The 21,297-nt window shown below is 41.6% G+C and overlaps 1 protein-coding gene across 30 annotated transcripts in view; it reads left to right on the top strand.

Annotated features, from left to right (window-relative positions):
• The window catches only part of DMD (dystrophin), a 2,035,724-nt gene that overhangs the window by 1,934,672 nt on the left and 79,755 nt on the right, over positions 1-21,297 (top strand). For 29 of the 30 annotated variants that reach the window (XM_039486264.1, XM_039486496.1, XM_039486317.1 and 26 more), the window contains one exon: positions 4,903-4,964. In XM_039486264.1, the coding sequence (XP_039342198.1) occupies positions 4,903-4,964 (62 nt within the window). Of the gene's footprint in view, positions 1-4,902; positions 4,965-6,642; positions 6,688-21,297 lie in introns of all 30 variants that reach the window. The other variant, XM_039486360.1, reaches the window with a different exon arrangement.

Below are 21,297 nucleotides of genomic sequence, written 5' to 3'. Positions count from 1 at the left end.
TTGAAATTTAAAACTGGCAGAATGAATAAAATCAAGAACAACTTTAAGAGGTTTAAAGATGATTTATGAAGGAGAATTTTTTCTACCCCTTTTGCTGCCAGTATTTTTCAAAGATAATGCAAGCTGAAAAGGGGACAGAGACATTTATTTTTACTCAAACTGGGCATATTTTAATAGAGAACTGATACTTTAGTTTATCATCACATCAGTTAAAGTTTTTATCGTGCTATTTTGTCATATCTTCTGACAATAATCAGGGGTTCATCTTTGTACTCTTGGCAATGATAGAGAAGTTGTGTTGGTTATATGCAGATATAGGATGGCAAAGTGTTTTTTGCACCTGAATCCTATTCAGAAAAATCTTTGTTATCCCAGTGTTGTGCTACTCCTTAATTTAAAAAAAAAAAGTGCTTAATCCTCTATCACCACCCTCTGACTGAGTTGAGACTACCAAATTCATTTAATACATGGGTTCTCAAACGGGGTCGGGAGGTTATTACATGGGGAAGGGGGGGGTCACGAGCGGTCAGCCTCCACCCCAAACCCCTCTTTGCCTCCTGCATTTATAATGGTGTTAAATATATAAACAAGTGTTTTTAATTTATAAGGGGAGTTGCACTCCGAGGCTTGCTATATGAAAGGTGTCACCAGTACAATAGTTTGAGAACCACTGATTTAATGTCGCATCATATGTACAAAGATGGTGCTTTTATCCCACTGAACTATCTATGTATTTTAGTGTGCCAATCATCATCGCACCGCTATCATCTGTTGTTCTTCCAGGCCTATCTTCATTTTTCTTTCCCCTTTTGCATCTTGATAAGCTAGAGAGGCATGAACTTGTAATGTTTCTCTGACTTTATAGGGTCTAGTTAGGAAATATGGCAAACATTTTTCAGCAGATCTGTTAACAATGGTAGTGTTCCCAAGTGTCTTTGAGACAGCCTAGAATTGCTGAGCTGGCATTTCACTTGAGATGGTGTTCACAATACACACATACACACCCCCTCCCACAGCCAACCCCAAAGCTTACAATTAAGTGGCCTTTGAAAATGGCAAAGAGGCTTATGAAGGATAGTCTCAATGGAATCTAACCTTTCCTTGAGCTGTACATGTGTTTGGAATTGTTGATAACTTTCTGTGCTGAAAATGTTCAGGAAGAGGCAACACTTTTTAGTTAGAATGAAAAAGCTGCAGCCTTCTTGTGTTCTGCATGTAAAGTACTAGCAAAATCTGCCCTTATTCTTCACAGGCACTCAACCTTTACGGAGTTGGAACGCAGAGTTTCCTTAAAACACTGACTTTCATGCAAGAGTGAGAGGGATACCTCCAGTTCTAGAGTCCAGCTCTCATTGTCTTGTAAGATATGAGTTTGATAGTCTCAGCTGAATTGCCTGTGGATATAATAAAAACCTGATACACAGCATTCAGCCCAGTGGATAATCATTGCTTAAGAGAAGGCAAAGAAATGAGCTTCCATGGATACTGACTTGAAGGAAATACCCCTTTCTATGGGAATGAATGTCAATGTGGGATTGAGGTCAATGAAAGGCCAAATAGACGAGGGGGTTCATTTGCCCTGCAGATTTCAGCTTTGCATAGTTCACTTGTGGATAAATGGAGTAAATCAATTTCTAATAGAGGTTGTGCCCTTCTGCACTTCTATGCATGTATAGATGACCATGCAGTGTTTATCAAAAATGCATAAAACCAGTGCTTGTGAATCGTGTTAGGTTGACAGCACTGGAGCCTAAAGTGCTCTGTTGTATTCACAGAGCAGTCTGAGACAACCAAACTCATTTCACTTGGAAAATTAGGTAGTTTATTTTGAAAGAGAAATACAGCTCTGATGCAATCAGTGGGTGAACTTTCTCCTGGTATTTCTATGTGATTTGACATACTGATCAATGGCACACTCACTATTCAAACACCCGAACACCACATGGAAGATGGCATTGTAGAAAATGAAGAGACATGAAAGAATGATTGCTGTTTATATAATAGGGACTTCTGGTTACAAGAAGAGTGGTCAGCAGTAGAGAGAAATTCCTCACACTGCCCGACATATATGTCTCAACTCTGGTCTGGAGGAGACATCCCTATGTGATTCTTGACTTCTGTGCTAAGAATTCACAACAGGTTACTAGTTGCAGGCAAAAGAATGTTATGTGGATGTTGAACAGCCATCAGATGTAACAACTTCTGGTCACTTAACCTAGTTCTGTATCCATTTACCAAAGTCCAGAGTCATGTAGTTTCTCAATGGAGTTCTTTTACACCGAGGCTTTTTTCCTCCCCAGAACTACTTCCTGGTAAGATGAGGCTTTTTACAGCCAAAAGTGCAATTAATATATTGATTCTCTAAAATATTTTTAAACTTTTATTCATTTTCTTTGCAAATGCAGTTTAGCTGTATCCAAGTTCACTGTAAGCAGCTAATGCTGTATTATCACCCCATGTTTCCTATCTCTGTCACACATGGTAGGGAATACAGGACATCAGATGAGTCTGAGACAGATCCGTAGGTTTTCTTCAACTTTTATTCTGGGTTTCCTATTTTATGCTTTAAAAAAAAAAAACCCACAATCAATCTCAATTCAGCCTGTGTATTTGCAGCCATCAACTGTTGCTCTCTGCTGTGGTGTCAGTAAGCAATGCAAGACCTTTGAGGTGTTCCCATCTCCTTCTCCCTCTTTCACGGTATGCAGTCTCTACCATTATAAAGGGAAGAGAGATACTGAGGTCAATCAGGAATAGTTTTCTTTAAAATCTTGTATCCTTCTGGTGCATTCTATGCCTTAGTGTTTTCTATTGTAATAGTCTGTGATCCCTCAACACTGGTCTTTGCTGTGACTTCACTGCAAAGCTTGGAAATCATTACAAACAAGAAACATGTCAAAGAATGTTGAATGTAGAGTTCAGTCAGTAAAAGGTTCACTTGTGCCAACTAATCAACCCTCTCTTTTAAGTAGGAAGCTAGACCAAATAGAAGGTATGTCATTCTAATTGTTTCACAAGAGTCTCAGTACAGATTTTGCCCCTTCTTACGTTAGATTGTGCTAGAGAGCACAAATTGGTAAACAGGAAGGAGCAGCCTTCTCCAAAGCTTTGTTTCTAAGTCCATTGATATTGATGGGAGCCTCTGCACTGACTTCACAGAGCTCTGGATCAGGTCCTGCCCTTATCCCCATACTTTTTGTGCCAATCTGAAGACAGAAGAGCAGTCCCCTTGCTCTTCAAATGTAGGGACTGCAGTTCTGATCAGCCTTCCTGTGAAAGAGCTAGGCTAGGTCTACACTGGGCGGGGGAGTCAACCTAAGATACCCAACTTCAGCTACGAGTAGCTTAGATCAATTTACCTGGCCATGAGGACGGTGGTGAGTCGACCGCTAACGCTCCCCTGTCGACTTTGCTTCCACCTCTTGCCGTGGTGGAGTTCTGGAGTTGACGGCAGAGCTATCGGGGATTGATTTATCGCATCTACACTAGACGCGATAAATCAATCCCCAATAGATCGATCACTACCCGCCGATCTGGCGGGTTGTGTAGACATACCCCTAGTCACAGTTTGGCTCTCACAAGTTTCAAAACTTTTCCTTTCACTTTCTTGCAGCCTCTCTTTAATATATCTGGAGACTACATGACCAGTCCTCTACTGGCAGGAGAAGAAACAAATTACTTTTCAATCTCAGACTTCTATCATAATGTTATATATGATCACATATTTTAGTATCTTCCAATTTAAAAAATCATAAAATATATAACCTCAGGAGGCATGAATCATTGTTGCACTCACTAACTCACACTTTAGGTTGGTGGTTTTCTCTCATGATACATGTTTGTTGGCATCCCACTCTGTTATAAAACTAGGCTGCTTGATTCAGTGCAGAGAATGTCCAATTTGCATTCTGGTCATACTGTGTATTCTGCAGGCGTTCAAAATCCCTTTTTAGTTGTTTTTGTGCTTCCCGACGGCACTGCCTCTTGAAATTTGCGATGGACCTAGGGCAGGAGATGGAATTCCAGCTTGAGTTTGAAGAAACAGAAACTGCAGCAACAACAACAGGAAAGAAAAAAAAATCAATGTTTGGGATAGAACACATTGGGCTTAGAAGCAGTTTAAGCGGCTGCTGATTCAATAGAATTTAACATGGGTTTTTGGTACAACCATTTGAAGTGGAATGTAGGACAGCATTTGTAGTTGACATCTCACCCACCTAATTGAATAGTGAATACTTAAAATAGAGCAGGTCATATCCTTCATACGTTTCATTGAAAAACTGTTCATTAAATATTTTTGTCATTTTTGAACAATTCTATATGGAGGAGAATAGGGTCACTGTATTTAAAACAAAGTCCATTTTATAAATTAATCTAGTCTAATTAGAAATGGAACCCAAACCACTGAACCCCCATAGTTTCGGGATTGTCTATAGTTTAGATGTAAATATTGCATCTTGAGCCCATCACTAAATATAATGGGCCAAATTCATACCTAGTGTTACAAATAGACATATTGACCATCAGTCACACTTCTCTAATCCCCAAAGAAGACATTGTGGCATCCTATACATCGTCGAGGTTTAGATGCTGCACTGCTCGTTATGTAATATGGTAGTAGGAGATAGAAATTTAGCTCCAAAACCGATGGCCGAAAACCCACCTATCATAAAAAAAAAAAAAACTATGAATTTTTGTGATTTTTGGCTGGGAAAAACTCCAACATCATTGCCATGATGTACACACACATTCTGCTCTGTGAATAAACATTTAATCATTGAATTGTACACCTACTAAATATGGAAATCTATTTAAGGAAAGATCTGCAAAGAGAAATGTCTGTCTTAGGGAAAGCTCTACCGTACATATTTCATTCTAAAACCTTCATATTTTATGTTTTAGCCATGAGACACAAACGACCTGCTGGGATCATCCTAAAATGACTGAGCTGTACCAGTCTTTAGGTAAGAGAGATCTACTAATTTCATGTAATTAAACTAATTGTTAAGAACAATGATTTCCAAGGATACTCCCCTGTGGGCTATTCAGAAATTGAAGTTGAGTGAAGGTGAGACATATTCCAGGCCAAGATGGGATCAAGATAAGATTTTCTTTCAGAGGAATATAAAGAAAATAATTAACTTTAAATTAAATATTATGTTGAGTTTATTTGTAATGCAGGTACCTCTTGCAGATTGTTTGCCTAGAAATTCTGAGGCAAATAAATAAATAAATAAACCCAAGCTCTTATACCACCATCTATTTTTAAAAAGGCTAAATTAAAATCAAGCCAAGTTGCTGTTAATTTTGACTTCTTGCTGGTTGGAAGCCAATGGAAACCATTTGCCAGTCTGTGTTACCACTACATTCTTTTCACAGTGTTTTCAATACTTGGAACGCCTAGTAGCTGTCATGATATCATCATTGTGAGCATACAAAATAGTTGCCTATTATGACTTCAGCGTTTTTTTAAGCAGTCTTGGATGTTATTAACAGGTGCACAGCTATGTGATGTAATGCACTTATCCATACCCCACTGTCAGCCCACATTGGTTGCAACTTTGAGCTTTCTTCTGGTTTTAATTGCCACTGCTCATGTACAATAGAGGTCACAGTCAAAAATAAATTATTTTTCTTTTTTAAAAAAAATCATTAATATGTCTCCCCTTGTACAAATAAATCACTAGTAAAGAACACAGGAATGAAGTGAGGTGTAATAATCTAGACACTTTATTATTTTACAACACGCAGCATTTTATAATTTGCAAATAATGTAAAAATAGAGCCATGAATGTCAAAAGAGGGAAAATGTATAAATTAAGGCTAACTGAGGGCAAAAGCCAAACAAGTATTCTCTGGCCCAGTGGTTCCCATACTTGTTCCGCCGCTTGTGCAGGGAAAGCCCCTGGCGGGCTGGGCCAGTTTGTTTACCTGCCACGTCCGCAGGTTTGGCCGATCGTGGCTCCCAGTGGCCGTGGTTCGCTGCTCCAGGCCAATGGGAGCTGCTGGAGCCACGATCGGCTGAACCTGCGGACGTGGCAGGTACACAAAGCAGCCTGGCCCACTAGGGGCTTTCCCTGCACAAGCGGCGGAACAAGTTTGGGAACCACTGCGCTGGCCATATAGATATAACTTAATGCATTCATTTGCCTCCTTCATATTTCCATTGTAAAAGTGAATGGTTTCCCATGTTAGTTCCTAATGTTGTATCTGAGATGCAAATACCATTTACTGATGGATGGCTCTCTACGGTATTTTGGGTATATCAGAACCCTATGTGAACTATCCAGACTTCTTTAATCTGGAAATCACATGGAATTTTTGATGATGTTGCTGGTCAGGTCCAAAATACCGTGATATTTCTCATGGTATTTACTGCAGTTGAACTAAGTTTCTGTTGAAAAACAAGTGAATGGGTACAGGAAAATGGGTGAGAAAAATTCTGTTTGAGGTCAGTTCAAGGATCAAATCAGTATCTAATACAATTTTTCCATCACTGTGAATGTTACCTGAATATCAAGTGTTCAAGGATTTTTTTACTTCTTGTGGTATCAAGGGGGAAACCATTTAGACTGATCTTCTTTTCACTTCCATTTTATTCAAGAAGATTTTTCCTACAGTAGCCATTTTTTCTTTTTAAAGAACTATATTCAAGAAGAGTGTGTGAGAGAGAGGAAGACATTTGAGGTATGTCTGAAATGGCAGTTTTCTTCTTGGCCAACGTTTTTATTTCTCTTTGGGATGGGATAAAAATGGTGATTACTGGTACCTACATACACCGAGGTCCATAAATCTATTTTGGAGCCTAAATACATTTTGAAATCAATGCAAGCTAGTAGCCTAAATACATTTGTGGATCTGGGCCATAGATTTTAGCTGTGAATGTGTAGCATGCATTTTTGCAAACTGGGTGTTGGCATGTGGGAACAAGGGGAGGATGAGGTGTTCCTTTGTGCATCACCATATAGAGTCAGACTCTGACAACAATGCTACTGAGTAACCTGCAGACTTTTGTTTTGGAATTGAGTATAATCAGCCCAGCCTAACTCTCATATAAATTGCATAATAGTAGCATAACCCATTTACTCTTGAGCAGAACCCTTAATGTGTTTTTAGTGTTCTAATTTGCCTCAGGTCAAAACTGGTAATAATGTGATGTTTGAAGTCTTTTGCAGACTTCAGTAATATTTTATGTGAAAAGATATTATTAAAGCAGATTTTGCATTGTACACTTGTTAGTTCCTATTATTCCCCCACATCCGATTCTAAATCTGTTTCTTGTTCATATGAAGGAGTTTTACTGAAGAGCTTTAGTTGTCATGTTGCAGATTATCTGGCTTTGTAGAAGTACAGTAACAGGTATGGTTTCACAAGCCAGGTACATGCAATGCAATATGCAAGGCCAAGCCCATCAGCTATGTCAGAATCTTCCTTTCCATTTTTCAAATTCCTGCCACTAGCCTGCAGGGAACAATCTTTCTGAATTATGTAACTCTTTGTACATCCAAAATATTGACAGATGGGGTGCCTTTCTATAAAGTCAGCACATTTTTCCATTGCTTCTAGTACATCATAACTTGTGAGGCAATCCTCTTGTGTAATTTACATCCTTACATATTACTGAGAGCTTATTTTTTCCAGTGACTAAAGAAAATAAAAAGTACAACACCACACCTGAGGGGAAGCTAGCTTTCCTCCTACTCCTTTTTTCCCTGCAGTCACAGCAGACTTCTAGGTAAAATGGGGAGTGAGTTTCTGTGTCATTACCCCCATCAGCCTTCACCAGCTCCAGTTCATCCAGTTCACACACCTGGAAATTACTGAATTGAACTTTGGTCCATGAATTGAATTCCAAGTACCAAAAATAATTTCCCATAGCATTTTTCTAGTATGGCTGAAGATTTTCTGTTCTGATCAGGTTTTTGGTGTTTTATGAAAATAAAGATAAATCAAGCAACCTTAATTTTAGATTTAATAAGATAATTATTTCACACTAACAGAAGAATATGCTGTTGTCATAAAGTATCAGACCACTGGTCCATCTAGTCAAATATCCTGTCTCTAACAGTGGCTGCTTCAGAGGAAGGCAAAAGAAGGCCAAAGTATGCAAATATGTAATAATCTGTCTTTAGGGGAAGTTTCTTCCTAGACCCCTCAGGCTGATGCCCTGAAGCAATAGAATGTGTAGTAATAACTAACATTTGTTTTGGATTTTAACATATTTTTCTTATTGCTTGTTCTTTATAATAAAGTTTTTCTTTTTGAACTGTTTTTAAAAAGTGCTTTCCACTGTAGTGTTTTTCTTATTATTTAAACAATTAGCATATTGTACCATAGAGATATTTCTTACAATTATTTATTTTGGTTTCTATTAAGTGCCTATTCCTGGCTCTAAACATGCTATTTTTTCACCCTTCATATAAAGTTACCATGTGCCATAAGCACTCTGTCACCGCTGAATGGCTTTTATGTTTGTTCCATAATCATATTAAAGCATCAGTAAGGAGCTGGGAAAATGACCTAGGTAATAATAATAATAGGTAATAATTGGAGATGTACCAATCTCCTAGAACTGGAAGGGACCTTGAAAGGTCATTGAGTCCAGCCCCCTGCCTTCACTAGCAGGACCAATTTTTGCCCCAGATCCCTAAGTGGCCCCCTCAAGGATTGAACTCACAGCCCTGGGGTTTAGCAGGCCAATGCTCAAACCACTGAGCTATCCCTCCTCAGCTGCATCACTTAATTTACCTGCTACATGTTGATCCTCTGGTTATGTAAATGTAGTATATGACAAAAGCAAATACTGTAATGGAAAAAGGTAATAAAAATTAGTGATGTGTGAACTTCAGAAGGTTTAAAGTTTTGATTCAGGTACACGTCCCATTGTTCGGATTCATATTACAGGAGACACTGCCTGCACCCATCTCCAATCTAAACCCTCTCCAGTATTCCAGTCATTGCTTTCCATTCCAATGGTGACCCTGCAATAAATTCACTTCTTCACCATTGTAATCCTCTTCTGCATTTTCCCTGATGCAGCTTTCCCCACCTCTCTCAATATCTTAACGGTCCCAGGGCATTACTGCAATCAAATTTTGCACACTTGTAGAGGTGTTACTTATTTACATACTGTGTCCCAGAGAAAGCAAGAAGTTTAATTCCCGCTTCCCAAAGTGTGAGAGAAAATAAATATTGAATAAATTCTCTCAGATTATCCTTTCTAGTGTCAACATTCATTTAAAAGCAGCCTGTCTTCTTGAGGATGATCATAGAATCACAGACTTTAAGGTCAGAAGGGACCATTATGATCATCTAGTCTGACCTCCTGCACAATGCAGGCCACAGAGTCTCACCCACCCACTCCTGTATCAAACCCCTAACCTATGTTTGAGCTATTGAAGTCCTTAAATCGTGGTTTAAAGACTTAAAGGTGCAGAGAATCCTCCAGCAAGTGACCCTTGCCCCATGCGGCAGAGGAAGGTGAAAAACCCCCAGGGCCTCTGCCAATCTGCCCTGGAGGAAAATTCCTTCCCGACCCCAAATATGACGATCCGCTAAACCCTGAGCATGTGGGCAAGACTCATCAGCCAAACACCCAGGAAAGAATTCTCTGTAGTAACTCAGATTCCACCCCATTTAACATCCCATCACAGGCCATTGGGCATATTTACCGCTAATAATCAAAGATCAAGTAATTGCCAAAATTAGGCTATCCCATCATACCATCCCCTCCATAAGCTTACCAAGCTTAGTCTTGAAACCAGATCTGTCTTTTGCCCCCACTTGGAAGGCTGTTCCAGAACTTAACTCCTCTGATGGTTAGAAACCTTTGTCTAATTTCAAGTGTAAACTTCCTGATGGCCAGTTTATATCCATTTGTTCCTGTGGCCACACTGGTACTGAACTTAAATAATTCCTCGCCCTCCCTGGTATTTATCCCTCTGATATATTTATAGCGAGCAATCATATCCTCCCTCAGCCTTCTTTTGGTTAGCCTAAACAAGCCACGCTCTTTGAGTCTCCTTTCATAAGACAGGTTTTTCATTCCTCGGATCATCCTAGTAGCCCTTCTCTGAACCTGTTCCAGTTTGAATTCTTCCTTCTTAAACATGGGAGACCAGAACTTCACACAGTATTCCAGAGGAGGTCTCACCAGTGCCTTGTATAACGGTACTAACACCTCCTTATCTCTATTGGAAATACCTCGCCTGATGCATCCCAAGACCACATTAGCTTTTTTCACAGCCATATCACATTGGCGGCTCATAGTCATCCTGTGATCAACCTTCTCCTCCTCAGTTACTTCCAACTGATGCGTCCCCAACTTATAACAAACATTCTTGTTATTAATCCCTAAATGCATGACCTTGCACTTTTCACTATTAAATTTTATCCTATTACTTTTACTTCAGTTTACAAGGTCATCCAGATCTTCCTGTATGATATCCCAGTCCTTCTCTGTATTGGTAATACCTCCCAGCTTTGTGTCATCCTCAAACTTTATTAGCACATTCCCACTTTTTCTGCCAAGGTCAGTAAGATTGGTCCCAAAACCTATCCCTGAGGAACTCCACTAGTAACCTCCCTCCAGCCTGACAGTTCACCTTTCAGTATAACCCATTGTAGTCTCCCCTTTAACCAGTTCCTTAGTCACCTTTCAATTTTCATATTGATCCCCATCTTTTCCAATTTAGCTAATAATTCCCCATGTGGACCGTATCAAATGCCTTACTGAAATCAACGTAAATTAGATCACTGTGTTTCCTTTGTCTAAAAGATCTGTTACCTTCTCAAAGAAGATCAGGTTAATTTGGCACGATCTACCTTTTGTAAAACCATGTTGTATTTTGTCCCAATTACCATTGACCTCAATGTCCTTAACTACTTTCTCCTTCAAAAATTTTTCCAAGACCTTGCATACTACAGATGTCAAACCAGCAGGCCGGTAGTTATCCGAATCACTTCTTTTTCCTTTCTGAAAAATAGGAACTATGTTAGCAATTCTCCAGTCAGACGGTACAACCCCTGAGTTTACAGATTCATTAAAAATTCTTGCTAATGGGTTTGCGATTTCACGTGCCAGTTCCTTTAATATTCTCGGATGAAGATTATCCGGGCCCTCTGATTTAGTCCCATTAAGCTGTTCAAGTTTGGCTTCTACCTCAGATGTGGTAATATCTACCTCCATATCATCATTCCCATTTGTCATCCTACAATTCTCTGTAAGCTCCTCATTAAAGACTGAAGCAAAGTATTTGTTTAGATATTGGGCCATGCCTAGATTATCCTTAACCTCTGCTCCATCCTCAGTGTTTAGCGGTCCCACTTCTTTCTTTCTTTTCTTCTTATTTATATGTCTATAGAACCTTTTACTATTGGTTTTAATTCCCTTTGCAAAGTTCAAATCTACATGGCTTTTGGCCTTTCTCACTTTATCCCTACATGTTCTGACCTCAATAAGGTAGCTTTACTTGCTGATCCCTTGCATCTTCCACTCCTTGTAGGCTTTCTGCTTTTTCTTAATCACCTCTCTGAGATGCTTGCTCATCCAGCTTGATCCACAACTCCTGCCTATGAATTTTTTCCCCTTTCTTGGGATGCAAGCTTCTGATAGTTTCTGCAACTTTTGACTTGAAGTAATTCCAGGCCTCCTTCACCTTTAGATCCACAAGTTCTTCAGTCCAATCCACTTCCTTAACTAATTTCCTTAATCTTTTAAAGTTAGCCCTTTTGAAATCAAAAACCCTAGTCCCAGATCTATTTTTGTTTATCCTTCCATTTAGTTTGAACTGAATTAGCTCATGATCACTCGAACCAAGGTTGTCCCCTACAACCTCCTCACTACCCACCAAAACCAAATCTAAAATGGCATCCCCTCTTGTTGGTTCAGCAACTACTTGGTGAAGGAATCCATCAGCTATTGCATCCAGGAAAATCTGAGCCCTATTACTAGCACTTGTCCTCCAGTCTGTATCTGGGAAGTTAAAGTCTCCCATGATCACACAATTCCCATTAGTGTTTACTTCATTAAAAAACATTAAAGAGGTCTCTATCCATATCCATATCAGATCCCTGTGGTCTATAGTACACTCCAAGCACTATCCCAGGGGAGGCACTAGTAGCTTTCTTCCCCAATGTGATTTTTGCCCAGACAGAGTCTGTCTTATCCATTCCATCACTTCTTATTTCTTTACAGTCTACCTCATCATTGATATACAATGCTACTCCACCACTTTTGCCTTTATTTCTGTCTTTCCTAAACGGCACATAGCCTTCAATACCTGTACTCCAGTCATGACTACTATTCCACCATGTTTCTGTTATCTCTATAATATCCGGTGTCACTTCCTGCATCGGTATCTCTAGTTCCTCTATTTTGTTACCTAGGCTCCTCGCATTTGTATTCAAACATCTTAATTTTTGCTATTTGGCTTTGCTCACATTCTTTACCCGATTAGGCACAGACATTCTACCGCCAGTATCACCTATTTAGACTGGTATCTACACTACCCTTCCTCCTTATGTCCAATCTCCTACCCATGGCTGTATCCTTTCTTACTTCGTTTTCTTCCCTCTCAATGTTAAAATCCGGCGTGGAGATTACCTGGACATCTCCCAACCATCTCCCCCAAATTCCTAGTTTAAAGCTCTCTTAATCAGTTGTGCCAGCCTCCATCCTAGAAGTCTATTTCCCTCCCTACTCAGGTGAAGTCCATCCTGAGAACAGTCCTCTGTCCATGAATGCCTTCCAGGGGCCATACATCCCACAAACCCTCCTTATAGCATCACTGCCTGAGCCATCTGTTGATCATCATAATCTTGTCACACCTTTGTTGCCCTTCTCTAGGAACAGGCAAAATCCTACTGAAGATCACCTGAGCCTCGATTTCCTTAAATGTCTTCTCCAGCGTGGCATAGTCTTCTTTGATACTTCCAGCAAGAATCTAGCCATATCATTTGTTCCTTTTAAACTCATGCCTAAAAATACACCTGTACTTTGTAATAATGGCCAAGTAAAACTTGCCCTGTTGTGTCTTAATGTTGTGCTCACTAGTATCACCCTCCTCCAACATTCCCATGTAATGAGGGTATGAGTTTCCTTGAGATACATTAGTGTCTCTGTAAACAGTAATTGCAGCAGCAGGATGCAATCAGGAATGTTGACATATGCATCTGTTTATCTCTTTGGATTCTTTTGTGTTTCACCAAGGTAAAATGATACAAGAGGATAAAAGGCACTTATAGCCCTTGCTACTGGGTGGTGGTTTTCACCTGAATTCCCCTTTTCCCCCACAAAGAATTTGCATGGACTCTTATTACACTAGTAAATTTTACATGTAGACTTATTTTTCCTTCAGATTTTCTTCGTATTTGGCATATTGATTTCCATGTCTGCATTTATATCTGCTCCTGTATTTTCCACGCCATGCATCTGATGAAGTGGGTTCTAGCCCACAAAAGCTTATGCCCAAAAAATAATTTTAGTCTTCTCTCTAAGGTGCCAAACTCCTTTTTTTTTTAGACATGCATCATCAAAAAAAAAAAAAACTTATTTTCTTTCAAATAGAATTATTAGATTTGATATGAAAAAAAAAATGATAAATGAATAAGAAATTGTTTATCAACCAAAAGAGGGGTGAGGGTTAAATTCTCCTTGTGTTAAGATCCAAGGGGTTGGATCGGTGTTCACCAGGAACGTGGTGAAAAAGCCTCTCAAGGCTGCCCAGGGAGGGGAAGGTTTTGGGGAGACAAAGTGATCCGGACACTGAAATTTCTGGATGGTGGCAGTGTTACCAGATCTAAGCTAGTAATTAAGCTTAGAAGTGTCCATGCAGGTCCCCACATCTGTGCCCTAAAGTTCAGAGTGGGGGAGGAACCTTGACAGAGGGTCTATAAACTAATGATTATATTTTTTTGCACAAAGTGGGGGAGACCTAGCGTGGTGTTTGTATCATTTCATGTGAGCGCTTAGCTCGCTCTCTTTCTTATTGTTCAAGTGCTGTTCCTCTGTGGGATATGCATGTGCAGGCATTGTCTGTTGGTTCCCACCTGTGCCCTTGCTCTCCTGGTGCTCTGCACCAATGACATAAGGGGCAACTGCCTCTCCAGTTTCTTCTGACTAAGTTGGAACTCTCCAGTGTGCAGAGCTGATCCTCTCTCTTTCCTGTAAATATTTCAAAGCTTTATGTAACTCTGAGTTTTATTGTTAGTATTGATAGTAGTTTTACAAGTTTAGCTAGTCATTAGTTAGAATCCCCTCTTGGGTTAAGCCTCCCAGTCTCCCATTTCAGGACTTAGATTATGCTCTGGATACTAGGTTTCAAAAACTGTCTCTCCTGTCCCCTCTCCATTTCAGTCAGTGGCAACCAATAGTGCTGCCTGTACTGCCTTGGAGAAGCACATATCTCTGCTAAATGCAATATCTGCTGCTCTTTCCCCAGCCAACTGCAGCAAGCATAAGAATCTGGCTTCAGAAGTACCTTATGGAGTGCTGAGGCCCCTGCCAGAGCTGGGCTCGAGAGGACACTCCCCCACCCTGGCCCCTTGTACATTGGCCAGAGTCATCAAGGAGTCCACCTCCTATCACAGTGTTTGACTCAGGAGCAGGAAAGAGCAGGGCTAAGGACCCTTCATGTAGGCCTTCTCACAAGAGTGGGGGACACTCTCATAAGCATAAAAACAGATTCCCTCCTAGATCTAAGAGGAGGAATCCCTCCCCGACTGTCCAAGTCGGGCAAGTCTTTGTGTCCAGGCTACAAGAACATAGCCTCCCCCCAACCTCCAAGCTTCCTGGTCAGAAGGTACATGAAACGATGCAAGGCTCCTACCATACCAGCCTCCACTCCAACTGTGGTACTGACTAAGATGTAGCACTGGGAACCAAAGAACCAAGAACTGTAAGGACTGACAAAAAATCACTTGGTCAGAGATTCATTCATGAACTCTACCATCTCATTCCCATAGAGGATCACCAGCTACTAAAACTGACTCCAGAGGTATAAGGCAACAAGATGCAACTTCCAGAGGGGCTGGTGACTCTCACCACTCTGAGAATCCCTGCTCTAAACTTCATTGCACTGCGACCCATTTCTGACGACAAAATTTACTACAGGACTCCAGGAGTTGAGACCTGAGCCTGCCCAAGCCCTGCCATCCCGGGCAGGGGGGACAAAGCCCAAGCCACACCAGCCTGGGAGGGGATGTGTGGGGGAGTCCAAACCCTGTCACCCAGGGCTGAAGCGCTTGGGCTTCAGCTCCAGACGGTGGAGCTTGAGCTTTGACTTTGGCCTCAGGCGGTGGGCTCGGGCTTTAGCTATGGGCTCCAGCAAGTCTAACGCCAGCCCTGGCAACCCCATTACAATGGGGTCATGACCCACTTTGGGGTCCTGACTCACAGTTTGAGAACCACTGCTCTAGAGTATATCTTCACCCTCCAAAATCTACAATCTCTCATGTTATCAAGACTAATTCTCACTGGGGAGATTCTAACACCAAGAGGAGCAAGGAATTCAGGAATTCAATCTCCTATCCCATCCAGTAACCATAGCTTTCCATCAGCTGTACTGACGGCACTGCAGATGGAGCTGGATCTGACTTTTTCATCATCAGGAGAGTCAGATATACTTGTGGAATCACCTTCACTTCTGCCTAGGGAGATCAGGCCAGAGAGGGGATAAAGAACCAGCCTTGTTCACTCAAGCAGCAGCCTCCTCCTAAGGACTGGTGGTATCCAATGCCTGGGCGATCACTGCAACATATTTTCAACCTCCTTATACTGGCCTTAATTGGACCCAGGGGACCCATGGTCATGGTACTTAAACTACCCTCCACCCCCACAAGAGGTCAACGGAACTTCACCCTAAGTCTGTGGAAGAAGAAGAACCAGATCTGCTGGTACCACCATGTGTATCATCTTCCTCACCCAATGAGGTGGTTGTTTCAGCCTTGCCATCTCCAGATGACCACAGGCAATTCCAGGAGCTGCTACAGAGAGGAGCAAAAGAGCTCCCAAGCTCCTGAATGTCCTACAGCCCATGTGATCTAGCCAAGTAGCACTCCCAGTGAATGGAGCCATACTGGAACCAGCAAGAGCAGTAAGGCATATGCTGGCAATATGTGCCTGTATTTCAAGAGGGCAGAACAACTGTATTTTTGTCCCAGCAAACGGAGCAAAGCGCTTGTTCACCCATTCTGCCACTAATTCTCTGGTTGTCCAAACAGCATCAGAAAGATCCAGGTGACTAAAGGGCCATCTCTGCAGATAAGGAAGCCAGACATTTGGATGTTGTGGGGAGGAACGTGTTTACATAAACCAGCCTCTAATTTAGCATATCAAACTATCAGGCTCTCCTAATAGTTTTCAATTTTCTGAATTATTCAAAGTTCCTGGACTTGAAGGACAAATTACCCCAGGAGGACAGGTCTCAATATTAAGAACTCATTGACAAAGGCTAGGTAGTGGCCAGAACCTGGTTAAAAGCTGTGATTGGAGCAGCCAACACAACATCAAGGTCAATGGTGACTGCTATAGGAATTGTGGCTGCTCTCTTCGGGGAGATACAAAATACCATGGAGGACTTGACCTTTGATGAGACTAATCTTCTCAACCATAAGATGGACAACTCTTTGCGCTCACTAAAAGACTCTTGGGCAATCCTCTGCTCCCTGAGTACTCTGTCTCCAAAGAGGAAATACAGTAAGCAGCCTTACAAACTGAGGCCTTTACCACAACCTTTCTACCAGCAGTGCTCTTACAAGCTGCATTCCTTCCACTTCAGCTGTAGCTACCCAGCCTCATCCCCAGCCAAAAGGCACTTTCGATAGAATGCTCAGGAGCTGAAAATCAATTATTCCATTGATGTGACTGTTTTTACTCTGCTTGCAGCCTAGGTAGATGAACTCATCAACGTTCTCCACAGCATTCGACTCCACCTGCATGGGGGGGTTCTGATGGCGTATCTCTGAGGTTCTGGCCTTGGTCTTTTGCCATGAGACACAGAGTGGGTGGAATCTTGGAAACCTTGGAGGTGGGGCTCAGATTCTCTGACCTCCCAAATGCCCCATTAGTTCCCAAGTCTTCTACAAATGTCAACCCCTTCAGCTGTCAGCATTCAGTCCTTCCTGGATCTCTTGACTCAGGAGAATGCAAGGTCAAGCATCCCAACCTAGATTCTCTTCATCTCACAGCTTGGTATTTGGATGGGTGTCAAACCTAGAACATTGTTGCTTGGAAGATGAGCAAGTTATTCTTAATAGCAGAAAGGACTCCACCAGGAAATGTTACCTAGCCAAGTGGAAAATTTCTCTGTCTGGGTCCAGCAAAACTATATGTCACCAGAGACAGCAAATATTCCCTCTATTTTGGACTATCTCAAGATGACTGGCCTCTCCCTCAGCTCACTATAGGTTCATGTCTCATCTGCCAACAGACAACTATTTTATCATTATCCCACCCAGTAATGACCAGGTTCCTAAAGGGCTTGGTAAGAACCTTTCCATCAGTAACAAAACCAGCCCCTCACTGGGATCTTAATTTAGTACTTTTGACACTCACTACACCTCCCTTTGAATTGCTGGCTACATGTTCAATGTCTCACTTTTCCTTGTTGCTGTCATTTCAGCCAGAAAGGAGGGTGAACCTGAGGGCCCAATGGCCAATCCACCAAAGGCAGTATTCCAGAAGGACAAAGTCTTGCTATGACTACACCCCAAATTCACCCCTAAGATACTTTCAGAATTTTACATAAACCAGTCAGTTCACTTACCTCTGTTTTTCCTGAAGCCCCAGGCCTTTAGCAAGGAGAAGAGACTTCATTTCCCTCGACCTGAGATGAGCATTGGCATTTTACATGCAGAGAACAAAACAGATCAGAAAGGCACTTAGACTCTTCATTGTCATAGTGGAAAGTGGAAAGCTTCGTTGTCATGAGGGAGATTCTCTGAGAGGATATAGATTTCCAAGTGTATCTCTGGCTGTATCCTACTGTAACCGTGCCTCAGTGGGTCACAGCTGAAGGTGCCAAATTCAGAACAAACTGCTGAGATTCTATGATTCTATGAGAAATAGGGCAAACAAATCCCAAAACTGGTGATTATTCTCCCATAAGATACCAAATCAGCCACAAAAGTAAACTCCTGTTGGACCACATTGGCTAACAAGAAGTCATAAAAGCAGTGTCCTTGGGCATTCCAAAAACACTAGATTCAGAGATGAGTGGTTCTTTACAACCAGTCTCATCAAATGAAAGGTTCTTCTGATCCCAAAGGACTAGCTCGGGGTGGGCAAACTATGGCCCGGGGGCCGCATCTGGCCCTCCAGACATTTTAATCTGGCCCTCGAGCTCCTGTCATGAAGCGGGGTCCAGGGCTTGCCCTGCTCCGGCGCTCCAGCCAGGGAGTGGGGTCAGGGGCTTGTCCCACGCCACGTGGCTCCCGGAAGCAGCAGCATGTCCCCGCTCTGGCTCCTACATGTAGGGGCAGCCAGGAGGCTCCACACACTGCCTCCTCCTCATTTCTGGCCCCACCCCAGAGCCCGCACCCCAGCCAGAGCTCTCACCCCCTCCTGCATGCCAACCCCCAATTTCGTGAGCATTCGTGGCCCGCCATACAATTTCCATACCCAGATGTGGCCCTCAGGCCAAATAGTTTGCCCACCCCTGGACTAGCCACACACACAGGTCAATATGCCAGTCTTTTAGTATCTAAAATCTAAAGGCTTATTCATCATTAAAAAAAAAAAAAGAAAGGTGAGAGTTAAAATTTGGTTAAAGGAATCAAATATATACAGTAATTGCAAAGTTCTTAGTTCAGGCTTATAGTAGTGATGGAATAAACTGCTGGCTTAAGTAAAGTCTCTGGTTGCTTCCAAATCATTGGAAGGACCTCAGTCCCTTGGTTAGAATGCTCCCATTAGTATAGTCCAGAGGTCTGGACAAGAAAGAGGAAAAATAGAGGTATTTTCAGAGCCTTTTATAGCTTCAGCCATGTGGAGGGAATCCCATTGTTCGTACTGTGCAAAATTACAGCAACAAGATGGAGTTTGGAGTCACATGGGCAAGTCACATGTCCATGCATTTCGCCTAGTCACAGCAGGAAATTCTGTTAAGTGTAGATGGGCATTTCCCATGGTCCATTGTCAGTTAAATGTTCTTTTGATGGGCCACTCAATTTGAATAGTCCCTCCGAGATGTGCTGGCTAGCTACCTTGTGGGCATTACCCCAGGAGCAAACATTTGAAATCCAGGTATAGAGCCAATATTCATATTTTCAAATAGACAAATGATACATGCATACAGATAGCATAATCATAACGTTTTCATAGATATCTTATATGCCATATTTTGTACAAGATTCGTTGCAAATATATAATAGTGGTTGCACGAATTATCTATATTAAATTTTAATTAGATAATGTCACACCTACTTTATTAGTTGGCACATTTTCCTTCCCCACATGGGGTAAGAGCTCACTCCCCAAAAGCACAGGCAGCCTCAGTAGCATTGCTTCATAAGTACCCTGCTTCATACTTGCAAAGCAGCTACATGGAGTTCCATCCACAAGACATTGGACATTATGCTTTGGTCCAAGCCTTCTCCACTGACGCATCCTGTGGGACAGTAATTCTGTGAGTATTTATACTGCCTCCACCCTTGTACCTCCTTCTTTCTGAGTACTGCTTGTCAGTCACCCACAGTGGAATACGCATTGGGACAGCACTTGAACAAAGTGAAGTTACTTACCTTATTGTAACTGGAGTTGTTCAAGATATGTGGTTCTTATCTGTATTCCTCTGCTCGCCCTCCTTCCCCTCTGCTTTGAGTCATGACTGGATTCATGGTAGAGAAGGAACTGGAGAGGTAGTTGCTCTGCATTGCTCCTTTTATCCTGAGCACAGTACACAAGGAGAGCAGGGACCAACTGACACAATTTGCAAGAATTCCCTGGTCTCAGGTGTATACAGCATATGCATACCCCACAGTGGAATACTGACAGGGACCACACATCTCAAAGAACTCTAGTTACAATAAGGTAAGTAACTTCCCTTTTATTAATAATGACATTATCCCTTGTCATCTTCAAAGCACAGAAGGAAATTGTGTCAACTATGATTAGAACTCAAGAGTTACAGACTTCCACTCAGGCTCAGACTACTAAACAATGCTGCCTGCCTCATTTCTTTCCTATGGACCATTTAGCCTTGGCTGCATTTTTTTATAACCTTTTTAAGGAGAGAACACCCTCCCCTCAATGGTTTTATGTAAAGAATGTTTCACCAGGAGGAAATATAAGGCTATGTCTACACTGAGCTTTCATCGTTAAAACTTTTGTTGCTCAGGGATGTGAAAAAACACCCTCCTGAACCAGAAAAATGTTAATGATGAAAAGCACCAGTGTGGACAGTGCTTCGTCAGCGGGAGACGCTCTCCCGGCAATGAAGCTGCCCCTTGTTGGGGGTGGTTTTATTTTGTCATCAGGAGAGTTCTTTCCTGGCAACAAAGAGCGACTACAGTGCTTACCCTACAATGGGGTGGCTGTAGCGGCAGAGCCACGCGCTGTTGTAAGGTGTGTAGTGTAGACTTAGCCAAACTTTACCAGCTGCTCTGGCAATCCCCGCTATTTTGAAGGCTATGTGAGACCAAAATTTAGCAAAACAAAAACACTTTAACAGTCTGGTGAAGCCTGGATGTTGATTGGCTGGTAGTGAGATTGTAATATAATACAAACAGTTCTAAATTCTGTTAGCTAGGAATTGTTGGAGAAAATATTGACATCTTTTTCACCAAGGTAGCCTAAATAGTGCATGGTATTTATGCACAGCTCTTTGAGAAGGTCATAGGCATTGTACAAGACTTCCAGTTTTTTAAATGTGGTTCTTTTTTTTCTTTTTTCCTTCTCCCACCCCCAAAAAGGGGCAGGGAAGGTGAAACAATTGGTGTTTACCAGTGCAAGTCATGTTTGAGGATCTGATAGCATGGAATTTAGTTTCTGCACTAAAACAAGTCAATTGCTAACTTGTTCCATTTATTAATTATCACCTGAAGCATTTAAATTCCTGCTTTGTTTTCTTTTACATAATAGTCAGGGACTGGGAATTTCACTGAGTACCCGCAGGATCACATGGCACTGTAATGTTTTGTTGTCCTTCAGGAAGGACACTTGCATTGTGTTGATGAGCTTTATTGTGACCAACTTAAAATATATACATTCTTTTAAACTAAAGAACACCGTGGTTCCCAAGTTGAAATGGCTTCCTGAGTTACTCTCTAATTAGATTTTTTTAATGTCTGCCAAGCTTG

Source organism: Mauremys reevesii, linkage group 1, assembly GCF_016161935.1.
Source record: "Mauremys reevesii isolate NIE-2019 linkage group 1, ASM1616193v1, whole genome shotgun sequence".
Classification (NCBI taxonomy): Eukaryota; Metazoa; Chordata; order Testudines; family Geoemydidae; genus Mauremys; species Mauremys reevesii.
Note: the sequence above shows the minus strand (reverse complement) of the source record. Positions and strands in the feature narration are given on the sequence as shown.